The sequence below is a fragment of the Acanthopagrus latus genome, chromosome 13, assembly GCF_904848185.1.
Source record: "Acanthopagrus latus isolate v.2019 chromosome 13, fAcaLat1.1, whole genome shotgun sequence".
NCBI lineage: Eukaryota > Metazoa > Chordata > Actinopteri > Spariformes > Sparidae > Acanthopagrus > Acanthopagrus latus.
In genome coordinates, this window is record NC_051051.1 from 13,436,215 (window position 1) to 13,448,674 (window position 12,460).

The 12,460-nt window shown below is 47.2% G+C and overlaps 1 protein-coding gene across 2 annotated transcripts in view; it reads left to right on the forward strand.

Annotated features, from left to right (window-relative positions):
- The window catches only part of spns2 (spinster homolog 2 (Drosophila)), a 65,125-nt gene that overhangs the window by 43,410 nt on the left and 9,255 nt on the right, over positions 1 to 12,460 (forward strand). For both annotated transcript variants that reach the window (XM_037119052.1, XM_037119053.1), the window contains exons 5-10: positions 1,321 to 1,387; positions 4,650 to 4,789; positions 5,544 to 5,696; positions 6,129 to 6,318; positions 8,964 to 9,029; positions 9,908 to 10,006. In XM_037119052.1, the coding sequence (XP_036974947.1) occupies positions 1,321 to 1,387; positions 4,650 to 4,789; positions 5,544 to 5,696; positions 6,129 to 6,318; positions 8,964 to 9,029; positions 9,908 to 10,006 (715 nt within the window). The remainder of the gene's footprint in view (positions 1 to 1,320; positions 1,388 to 4,649; positions 4,790 to 5,543; positions 5,697 to 6,128; positions 6,319 to 8,963; positions 9,030 to 9,907; positions 10,007 to 12,460) is intronic.

Consider the following 12,460-nt stretch of genomic DNA (forward strand, 5'->3'; position numbering starts at 1 on the left):
CTTCATCCTCATTAAATTGGATATTGCTCGAAAATCTCACGTCCCGACGCACCCGGGAAATAGAACAGATAGCGGGGCCATTCTTGAGAGTCTTTACGGGAGGCTTTTCAGATAAGGGGCTGAGAGTCATCAGTTTCATTACAGATTCATCTGACAATTTTTTTTCTACTTCAATCGGGTATTTTGTCTATGAAATTGTCAAATTTGTGCCACTATTTCCTAAAGTTCCAGGTTTTGCCATCCAATTGTTGGTGTTGTCCAACCAACAGTTCAAAAATATTCACAACTTGGGGGGTAGAACCAATTAATTTGGTGATTAATACATTTATTCAATCGCTTCAGCCCCTAGTTCAGGCCATGTGGAGCTTTAAACCGTAGTATGCGGGTTTGTTTGTGCTTTTTATTGGGAAGAATTTACAGGAAACGAAATGTGTTTGCCAACCGAATTGGCCGAGCTTTGTTAGCAGCTATTCTTGGATAGTGCTGCGGGGAGGAAGGGGTATTTACAGCTGCTCCCGTGATCGCTGCTCGAGACGAGTGCGTGGGTTAAAGCTAAAGTTGTGCTGGAGACGCAGATCTCCGCGGCGCTGGGCCGATGTGCCGAGTCAAAAGCCCCAGTGGCGATCGCTCTTTAATTACTACTCCATTACTGTGTTGAAGATAATGCTCACACGCCTAGAGTAACGATCAGTCCTCTGCCACTCATACCTACCCCTATTCGAATCCTCTTTGTCCTTTTAATGCTGATGCTATCTGGCAGCTGAGGCTTAAAGCAGCATAGGGGCCGCCTTATCTGATGCGATCTGATCTGGCAACATTTCCCTCAAAGCGTCTCACTGTTATTTCCCCTTTACGACGGACACAAAACACCCTTAAACTGGAGTAAAACGTGGTGAAATTCGATTACACTGACAACACGGCCTTTTCGGCCAGACAAACGCATCAGTGCGGTGCTCCGTTGGCCCATGGGTGATGGCTGCGCACCTGCATTTTGTCACTGCACGCACAAAATCCCCCCCCCCGGTCCACAAATAGGCCAGCTAGCCAAGTTGCTACCGGTGCTTTGATCAGTTACACTGTCATAAGCGCTCCATGTCAAGTATCCAAACACTCAACGCCGCTTTAATCACACTACAAACAGGATGTGTGTGGCGTAGGCGTTAGCTTATGTGATGGAAATGACAGACTCAGCTAACTCAGGACACTGACTCACAGGCTTTTTATATATAACACGCACTGATAGACCTCAGCGGAACAGGTTCAGAGGAATGTATATGGCATTTTGTGTCGCTAATATGAAATCTCTCCATCTCTCCGCAGCGGTTTGGGTTACATCCTGGGCTCCAGCGCCAAGGTGGCTGCAGGAGACTGGCACTGGGCATTAAGGGTAAGAGCATCATCACCGTCGTCGTCCTCTTCTAAAGCAGCGCACAAACACAGCAGCATAGTCCTGCTGGGGAGGCCTGTCATGGATCTGGGGTCAGAGGGGTCGGTGGCGGCAGAAGCACCGGGGGGACACACATGGCTGAACAGGCGGTCTGGGGCCTGACATTGTAGGGAAGCGACAGAGCAGGGAGAGCTGAGGGCTGGACAGCTAACACATGCGTCCACATCAGCAGCAGCTCAGCCTCCAAGCCTCCTGCGGAACATTTTCTAAAAATGTTTCGCAAACTTTTAGCATCAAACTCACTCAAGTTCCTTTAATATCTGTTCAAGGTAAAAAGAATGAAGTTGATAAATGGCTCAGTTTGATGCAGTGGCTGCAGTGAGGAAAGTGGATCGAGGCTGTAAGGCTGTAAACACATTTGTCATTCGTTGCAGTTTACCCAGGCAGGTCGTCTGCGGTGCGGCGGGATCAATGTCGGCCTCAGAAGAAGCAACGCGGTGTCGGGGCCTCCTCAACCTGCGCAGAGTTTCTTTTTCAAGCGCACAAGCATAGCATTAGGTTTCCTTGATAGCCACACACACAGTTGCTGGAGGTCAATGTGGCCCCTACCTGGCACACAATGCTGAATCGCCCAGGTAATTTAGGGCTGCTAGCTGCGGTGGTGAAAGGTAACTAAGCACATTTACTCAAATGCTGAACTTAAGTGCAAATTCCAGATACTTGTACAAGCTTTTCCATTTAATGCAACTTCAACACTTCTACTCCCACTGATCCGAGAGACACAACGTTTGACTGACAGATTTAGTGACTCGCTGCTTTTCAGATAGCAATTGCCGTAGCGTTCCTGTCCAGTTAAAGCCACGTATCTCCGAATGTCATGAGAATTAAGAATTGAGTCGGGAAAATTCTTTGAGGCCAAATAAACAATTTAAGAACCGCTCGAGGCCAAGCTGGAAAATGCAACGTCACAAAGCTGAAAACAGGCTGTTTTTAGATGTTGTCACAGGACAGTGATGCCACAAACATGTGATATTATAGGATGCGTGTGTTTATACTGTATAAACACAGTATGTATGATATAATTAAGATGAGCACAACTGTAAACATCTTAATTATTATTGCAGTAGTTTTATTAATTCAAAGACATACTTACATACTTTTACTTTAGTGAGGTTTGCAAGGCTAGCAATTTGCTTTTTGGGGAGTTTTTTTCAGTGATATATTCAAACTGTTGCTTCAGTAGATGATCTGAGTTCCTCTTTCACCACTGGCTAGCTGTGCTGCGGATTGTGCTTTTGTAAATAATGGAAAACAATGAGTGGAAGGGAAATGACGAGGATTTTAGATGAAGCTGCAGTTTTCAGAGAAAACAGAGATCACCTGTGAGAAAGGAGAACGTGTTCCAGGGAAAGCACTAATTCTCCTGTCTGGGCAGAGATAGAGAGGGGAACAGGGTTTGAGTTCGACCTGGCACAAAGTTGTTGCTTCTTACTGGACTGATGCTGTAATGGTGCTCCGAGAGCATTAGGCTGGGTCCCTTTTAATTAAAGGCTCATTTCAGATTTATCTGTGAGAAATTTGCTGAGACATCCCAACCTTTTAAGAAAGAAATTACCTACTGGACTGTTTTTGCAGTAGCGCACTTACGAGCAGACGCAGGTGTTAAATCATTGTTGTCGTGGCCCTTTTTTTTTTTTTTTAGTGGGACTCCATATACAATGTTTAGAAGTGGACAGCCCTATAAGACATACCAGCAGTGATGGTGAGGACCAATGAAAGGTCTAACAGGACTCCCCAGCAGCCGCCGCCGCCTTCAGGGTCAGCTTTTAAAATCCTTAAAACAAATGACGACCCGACTCCTCTTATGAGCCGGCTGACATTTAAAGGAAGACATTAAACATTCTCTCAGCATGTCGCGGTGGCAGAGATTTCTGGACGCGACACCTTGCTGGACTTCAGGAAACAGAACGTTCTTTTTTTTTTTTTCCTTGTCTTGCATTAAAAAAAAAAAAAAAAAAAAAAAAGCACGAAGAGCAAGGGTTGAGTTTGTTCCACAGCAGCCACAATAACATTCCAATAAAACAATCGCAAAGCCAATTAATCACCGGTGTGGCATGCGGAGGAAAACAAATACCAAGACATGAAACGGGCTCTGTGGAGCAGTATCCTGCTTTGAGGAAAAAACACTGCAGCGCTTCCGTTTGTTTTTGCGCCCGGCGTGTTCCAGCTACCTTCCTTGTTTGGCGATAAGAAGGAGCTGGGGGGGGGGCGTGGAAACGAGGAGCAAGAGAGGGGCAGGAGCTAATTTGTTTGATTGCCATAAGTCCATACGGGAAGTGTCTTAATGGGCCCCGTGGGAGTCGGGGTCGGAGGTTATAGATTCCTGGTGTCTCGTAGAATAACTCTGAGGGGACTCGAGCCGAAATAGCAGCAGTAGTTATTTACTTTGAAATGAGCGCCGTGCTCTTCCATTAAGCCGAGAGCATATTACACGCGTCGGATGTAGACGCGGACCCAATTAAGCTGCTCCACCCAGGAAGAAGAAGAAGAAGAAGAAGACAATATGGGAAAGGAAATAATCAGCGTTAGTGTAATCCCCACACCTCTGAGACCACATTACAAGCCACATTAGCTACTCCCCCTCTGTGAAACAACCCTTCGCGCACACCACGTGTTTCACTTTACCACTGCATATCAAATGGGCTACAAAATATAATATGATGAATTTCCCCTGACAGGTGAAATTAGTTTTTGCTTTTGTGAGCAATTTGTATTACCCCGAACAAATCCTCACCCACACACGCCAACCCGCCTTTTGTCTTCCCCACACTGACATACACACACACATACACACACATGCAGAAACATGCTACCTCATATCCCATAAAGGATGATAGTGAACATAATAGCAGATGGGCATTTATGAGGTTTCCACCTAGATGCACAAAGCAGCTCTCAAAAGCTTGAGAGTCTCGTATTCTTATAGACACAGGCGAACCCACACACTGTCTCACACACACACACACATACACACACACACACAGAGTAAGCCGAGGGAATGTTCTCAGCTCCAGTGGGCTTGTGCAGGACGTCAGGCGTGTCGGCAAACTCAGCAGCCGTCCATTCAGATTCAGATTGTAAACACACAGCTCCTTGTCCTGCATCTCTCCCAAACCCCGCCCACTCCAAGCAGCATGTCATGCGATGTGTCCGGGGGTCTAACAGGGTCTTTTTCTTGTCCGTCCCCCCCCCCCCCGGGTAGGTGTCCCCAGTTTTAGGGATCACCGCGGGAACCCTGATCCTCGTCTTCGTGCCGGAGCCGAAGAGGGGCAGCGCTGACCAGATGGGCCGCATCAAGACGCGCACTTCCTGGTGCTGTGACATGAAGGCCCTCGCCAAAAAGTAAGGCGTCCAGTCCTGACAGGCGACAGAGAATGCAGCAGGTTTTTGGGAGTGATGACTGTAGGCCCCTTTAGACTCACCACCACCACCACCATCTCCCCCTACTAAAAGCCACTCATGCTAACAATTTAGCTTGTTGAATGATAGGTGACAAGCTTTATATATGAGATCTTTTTATGGTAGCTATTAGAGGCACGGAAATGTCAACACGATACACAGTGGGCCAGTATCGCTCACTCAGCACCACTCTGCAACGCTGCCGAGCTGTGAAGGGAGCTTTGCATCCAAGACACTGTAGGCCCTTGTTATTATACGACCTTTGGGCTTCATCTCTAAAAAAAAAAAAATGCTATAAAATCCATATAGCTGCTTTAATATAGCCATGCAGGTTTAATGTAACAACCGCCTAGTCATCCCCTGCATGTACACAGTGTCCCACATTAACCACCTATGGAAAAGTGTTAAATCCTGTGTTATTTTCATCTCCAACAGAAAACTGGCAGCATTAACTGCATATATTTCCTTTCTGGAGCTCCTTTAAATTCTCATTTTCTTACCTTGGAGATAATCAGATAATCCCCCAAACTCCTCCTGTGTTCCCCTATTATCTGGCTGATCTGTTTGCGGTTGTTATCAGAGCCGGAGAGATGTTTGAGGTTGCGTGACAGGGAACAGTGGCTTGTTTATTTGTAATGCCGCGATAATCACCTGGTTGGTGTTCGTTTTGTGTGTGCGTGTGCTTCTTCACCGCCAGCCGGAGCTACGTGTTCTCCTCCCTGGCGTCCGCCGCCGTGTCCTTCGCCACAGGTGCGTTTGGTATGTGGATTCCTCTGTACCTGGTCAGAGCGCAGGTGGTGCAGAAGACTGCCGAGGCCTGCACAAAGGAGGTCTGCAGCAGCACAGACAGGTGAGAGGTTAATGACTAAACAGGGGGAGCGATCTTTTGAAGTCGCCGGTGTAATCTGAAACCCCGGTAAAAGAGAAGAATACTGGCAGGCCCTTGTGTGCCGCTTATAAAAAGCTGAATGAGCTGGCTTAAGGTGAATTTATGCCATTAAATAAAAAAAATGTATGTCGATTCATTTTTGAGGTATTTCAGTGATGCACCATTTATTATAGCCCATGTTGGTTTTAAGGAAATATGCACAATATATATTTGATTTAAAGGTTCAGTACGTAAGAGCTGGCGACCTTTCAAAGTCATACTCCCAACAAATAAGGCAGCATCCACTGGAGTACCTTCATCACTTTTGTTCCTTCATGTTTTATTTTAGTTACATTTTAGGTAACTTATTTTTGTTTTTGACGTCATTAACAGTAATTTCCCCCTTTTGTCCAGCCTAATTTTCGGGGCGATCACCTGCGTGACCGGCCTGCTAGGCGTCGTCATCGGGGCAGCCACCACGCGCCTGTGCCGCCAGAGGACGGAGCGAGCCGACCCCCTCGTGTGCGCCGTCAGCATGCTGGGCTCGGCCATCTTCATCTGCCTCATCTTCGTGGTGGCCAAGAAGAGCATCGTGGGCGCTTACGTAAGAGCCGTTTCCTGCAACTCTCTTGCACATGTTGTGTCTACAGCCACAGTTGTGATTAGGACATTTGCTTAGCTACTATCTCCAAGAATCACCAGGTCACCAGGTGAAAAATATCCACCCGACAAAGAGCAATATTAGCATGTTAATTATGGATTAGCCCGAGGGACTGGGATTTAAAAGGGAAAGTCTGGTAACCAATCTGACAAGAGAAAGCTTTGTGAAAGCTCGCTGGGCGGGGTTAATGTTCGAATCGGGAATAAAGCAGTAAGAAGACACCTTGCCTGATGCCATCTCCTGTCAGGCCCCGAGGCAGCAAGTGCGTGAATTTGCAGGTTAGATTGAGACGGCCTCAGGAGCTGCCGCAGGTGACTCACGCTCATACCTTATCTGGACAAATGTTAGAGTGCCAGGCAAATTCTTCGCAACTTGTGTGTCTAATTGCCCCGTGAAGCAGGAAAGGGCGCAACTCAACAACCACCCATCTGAAACAATGCATTCCGGGCAGCTGGTCTCACCGAGCGCAAAATTCTCACTCTTATGAGGCACAAAGGAAAAGGAAGTGACTCTCAACAAGTTGGGCGTGAATAGTGCTGGAAAGCCATCAAGCATTTCCTTCATAAATGTAGTCTCATGGCAATGTAAATACTCAAGTAAAGGCAAATACCCCCAAAAATGGAATGAAGTAACGCTTTGAGTAAATTTCCATCACCTGGTAAGTTTAAGAATGTTTCTATGTACAGGATGTTAAGCAACATAATTGTACATTGACTGTTTTTTTTTGTTTTTTTTTTAATCCGAAGATAACACACCAACTTAACGTCGACTGAGCGAAGCCATGGAGCGATAACCTTATTAATCAAATGCTCCATGCTCCTCATACTGTAGTCCTTTAACAGCTGCTCAACAAAGGAGCTCCTAAATGACAAATAATGACTTGCGTAAGTGCTGATTTGGATTTAATGAATTTAAATTTCTTATGAACTCCTGTTAGGTCAGACGGGGCGCGCATTTATCAGCTGTTTGACAGAGGCATGACTCAGCCAATTAGACCTGAGGTTCAGCAGTATCCTTATTAATTCAAACCTGTCCAACTCAATTTCAGACAAAGGCTGTGTGACAGAAAGGGCATAGGTGCACTCGAGTGACACCAGATCTCTATCTTTGTAACGGTCACAAAGTTTAAAAGGTGCGGGCAGTTTTTTTTTCTCCCAATATTTTTACACATCAAATAATGTTAATGAGTACTCCAGCATGTGTGGAAAAAATAAGTTGCATTGTGGGTAATGTTGGCGCCAGGTTCTGAAAAGCAGTCCGCTGATTTAGCATTGCAAATAAGCAAAACTGATACAGCAGAACCAGATGTGTCGCCTTTATTATTCTATGCATTGTTCACCTGGCACCTGCATTACCCACAATGCAGCTTTGCCACTGAGTGACATCACTGGAGGCAGTTTATCAGATTACATGCAGCCTCTTGTGGAGCCGCAGAAGGCTCTATGCTGCTTTTTTTCCCACACACGCAGTTGTTCTCCTGAAGATCTATAAACACATTTTAATGTGTAAAAATAGTGGAAATACCCTTTAGTTGTTTCACATCTTACCGTGGAAGTTAATAGTTTAACCATTCCGACTTCAAACATGTGACTTCACTTTTTCTCAGACGACCCTCCCGTACAGGGTTCAAGTCGTCGTACAGTACGGCTACAGTTGTAAGTGATCAGCTCAGGTTTCATGGCGGGGCACTGACAGATGTGTCACATTATAAGGCGTGAAGTGGCTGTAACAGGTCGGTGCTGCTCAGCCGAGGGCCGATTGACCCCCTCGCAGCTGTTGTCCCGTCAACACGCAGCTAATCTGAGTAAAAAAGGCCGGGCTTCTGTCTTCTGAGAGGCAACGCGTCGGTCACGGTGTCTGGTTCGCAGCTCTCGGAGCACACTTGTCTACATCTCCGCTGTCAGACTCCTTTCTGTAAGCCCTCTGTACTGTACTGTAGGTCTGGCACACTGGCAGAGGGGGTTATTCCCCAGCAGGAAACGCACATCAACCGGCTGTGTTAAACCGCGGCAGGCGAATCCAGCCAAACACAGACACACGAGAATCCACTGCAACCAAATCCCTCTGGGGCTGTTTCTAAGAAGGTGGGCGAATTAGAAAACGCCAGCTGCTCCCAGCCTGTGTGCATGCATGTACAGTAGCACTCTGAGTGCATCAACTCTTCTGTGTAATTTAAAGTTTACATTCTCTGCTCCACCCATCCAGCAGAGGGACATAAATTCAAAATCTTGCAGCTGGATCTAAACTTAGGAAGTGTTTGAATGTTTCCACACTGAACACACGGCTTCGACGAGAATAAACATCCCTTATCATCCCGCGCTGTTTTTTTCAGCTCGCAAGGCTAAATGCTCGGCTCGACGGAACCAAAATGAAGGCCTGCACCTCCACGTATAATTGGGCCACGGCATAATAACATGTTTTCGAACCACAGCGACCAGCGCGCAGTTTATCCAGCAGCAAGATTCCCACACACGGAACGAATATCTGCGTCCTCCTCTTTTGGCTTCGTGTCTGGTTGACAGCCTTTTGTGCAGTGATCTTAATTAGTGCCACTAAATGGACTTTCTGTTTCTTTCCCCTTTATTTAGGTTTGCATCTTTATAGGAGAGACGCTGCTTTTCCTGAACTGGGCCATAACAGCAGACATTTTAATGGTAAGTGCTGAGAACCTATACTTATCGACTGGGTCACTGGGAAATTCCTGCAGCAAACCAAATAGCAGCCGTCCGATTAGATGTGTGAGATGTGTGAGTAGGACCGAGCTGGCTACAGTTTGGGTGGGGCTTATAGTTACTTACCGACATTGATTCATGCACCGTGCATGGAAAACAAACCAAAGATGACCCTTTTCTCCGATGTATGTTTGGGTACACTCAAAAATGTGACTAAAATGGTGACACTAAGGGAACATTTTGCCCCGACATGAAAATCCTCCTCTTGCCGATGTGAAGCGACAATATTGTGTAGACCACAAACCATTTCTGGAGCTTCACAGCAAAACAGCATTCTCCAAAACAACTTAAGCAAATGGGGACCTGTTCCAAAATCGATTCCAGATTGATTTGAAATGCCGCGTGGCTGAGGCTCAGGCACCCATTTTCAAATAGGTTGTGCGCTAAGTCTCTAAGTGAGCTCACATCGGACTTCCAGCACAGCACAGAAGTTCCACAGAGAGCGTTTTTATTCATACACACTCTCGACACTAGAGTTAAAACTTTGCGCTTATTAGAGGGGGGCAAGAGGAGGTCTGAAATCCGACTTTCGGTCAGGTGGGCTTACCAACCACCTCCTTAATTTGTAATTAGGATGGAGACCGGGGAGAGACAGGCCTGGGCCATTACCGACATTTTCACTGACAGGTCTTCCTGTGGTGTTCTGACCCGATGAGGTGGGCTCTGCCTGCATAATTGAAGGGCGGCAAGAGTCGCTTTAACGTGCCTGAGTGAATCTTTCTACCTCCGTCTCTTCATTATCGCACATGATCTCATTTATTTCCCCCCCCCCGTCCCTGTTTCTCTCTATGCCTGTGCAGTTCGTCGTTATCCCCACGCGGAGAGCAACGGCGGTCGCCTTTCAGAGCTTCACCTCTCATCTCCTGGGCGACGCGGGAAGTCCGTACCTGATTGGCCTGGTAAGACTCGCCGAGAGGCAGTTCTGTGTTTTGACAAAGGTGTGAGGGAGGAGGCGGTGTGTGTTTAAGTTTCACTCCAGGTCGCAATACCCAGCTGGAAAGCGTAGCTTTGGTGAATCTGTAAGCGTCGCACTATACACACACACAGATACCAGTTCAGCTCTTGCTTTAAGTGGGCCAGCGCGAAGTGAGGTACAAGAGGAGCTTTTAGCACACGTCTCAGGAGGGCTGGTGAACAGAGTTGTGATTTCACCACCGCTCTTCGGGCTGTCACCAGCGTTTTCTAGTAAATCTCACGGGCTCCCAGGAGGGGCCGGCGTTACTGCATTTGATTGGTCAGAAAGATGAGAGAGTGTTTCTTACTGGGACGCCAGGCCCTCTCAAGGTCACAGTCCCTCCCCACAACCCCCAACGTCCCCCTCCTCACGCATACACCCAAAGAAAAGCATCCAGGAGGCCCAGAATACAAGTGCTGCTCAGTATTCAATGAAGTGTGAAACAGGATCCACATCAGACTGTCAAGCAGCATTCTTTTCATTCCAGATAGAGAGCATTTCTGAAGTTAAATAGTAATTCCATGGGTGCACATGTGTCTGTAAATTCCTCATTTAAACATACAGGACACAAAGAAGACAGAAAAAGGAGCTTTTTGTTGCAAGAACAACACAGAATCAGCTGCAGCAGCAGCAGCACACTCACAGCTTTAATACATAACACAATCTCCACAGTTTACCTTAATGATTAACTTTTTACATCGGCACGTATGATGCACTTTGGTGCCGGAACAGAATGAACCGCCCTGTGTTGTGTGTTTACATTGTCGTGCGTCTGGCTCACAGCCGAGGTCACGCTGACAAAGGCAAAGTGGAAGTCTTTGATTAGTGAATCAAACTGAGCCTGGAGATTCTCTGTCGGGGCCTGACGGGCTGGCAAGAGGCGCAGCTGTCTGTCGGGCCGCATTGAAAGTGCCCCGTTTCTTTCTCTCTCTCTTTTTTTTTTTTGTCCTCCTTAAATGGAAATGTAAAACTCTCGTCGAGGCCAGACAAAAGGAGCAGTAAGTTATCTTGCAAGCACTGACAGGCTTCTTCAAAAGACTAAACAAAAGTGGCATTTAGAAATGATCTGAATTCTGGGAAATAGAATCCAGCTCAAAGACGGGTGCCGCGTTGTTTCTGCAGATCAAATACAACCAGCGGCAGTTTATATCGTACGAACTTCCTGTTGACACATTTAGAGATACAGGACTTACAACTATTGACTCAGCTTGGATCACATTAATCCTACCCGTGTATATATTGTAACCAGTCTTGAAAAGCAGGGACGCGCGGTACTGGACGTTTGCCATCAAACGGTGTGCCAATATTCTCAAACTCATTTTGGCTGAATGCCGACATTGATGCCGATTTCTGCACATACATTTTCCAGCTAATTGCAGGGAAGCTCAAGTCCACCCCGTTGCGGAATATTACCGTATTATTGTGCCGACTTTTTTTGGTGACGGCCCAGAGGCAGATGCACAATGCTTTTGACAGTAATCTCTATTTCCACTTTTAGTTTCAACCTGGCAACATGATTTTTGATTGCGGAGGCTCCACATGTCAGAATAATGCAGCCCACGCACACACACGCACACTGCCAGCCAGAGTTACCCAGTAATGGCCCCTTAGTGAGCCGGTCACCGAGGTCCTCCATCCAGCCTCCAGGGTCACGACTCTCCTCTGAGTGACATCCCCAAATGTCCGGGGGTTTCTCACTCCTCCACAAACCGCCCGACCAGCGAGGCCCGGAACGCTCCAAGTGCGTCACCACCCGCCGCCTCACTTCCCGAGCTGAGGTTTAGCACGAGAGTGTGATGGACTCGTCGTGACGCACGCTGAGCGCGGGCAGATGCACTCTCTCTCCCGTACAGCCTGGCTGAAATCCCTTGAATGAGCAAAGTGGAGAATCTCAAGAAAAAAGAAAAACAGGCTGGCGGTTATTGCTAAGCAACCGCAGGAGAAAGTGCACGAGTGAGTCAGTGCTTTTTGGTCCACGATTGTGTTTTCGACATGAGCGCCGCACGGACCTGCAGATGATGTGCTCGTCCCTGCAAGCCAGTGTGGTGTTCCCAGTGCACCATAGTTGCCTTTTGTGGGAACGCCTGCAGATGTTAGTGCCACAAAACTGCCACTTCCTGTTGTGCATTATTGCTTAAGTACATCTGAAATCCTCCCGAGCCTGTGCCAAGATCCCCCTCCATCAGCACGTAGACCGAATCAGTTGTCACATTAGATTCCCCCGGGGAGACGCATAATGGACTTACACTCCTATACTGTATGAGTGGGACATGGCCGCGGGCAGAGTGGGTGGCAGGGGAACGCCGGGAACAATCTCTCAGCAATCTCCCAAGAAAGGCCTTCCAGCTCGATAATTAGACGTGCGGCAGTTTGCTATGTATTTTTAGCGAGGCTGTAA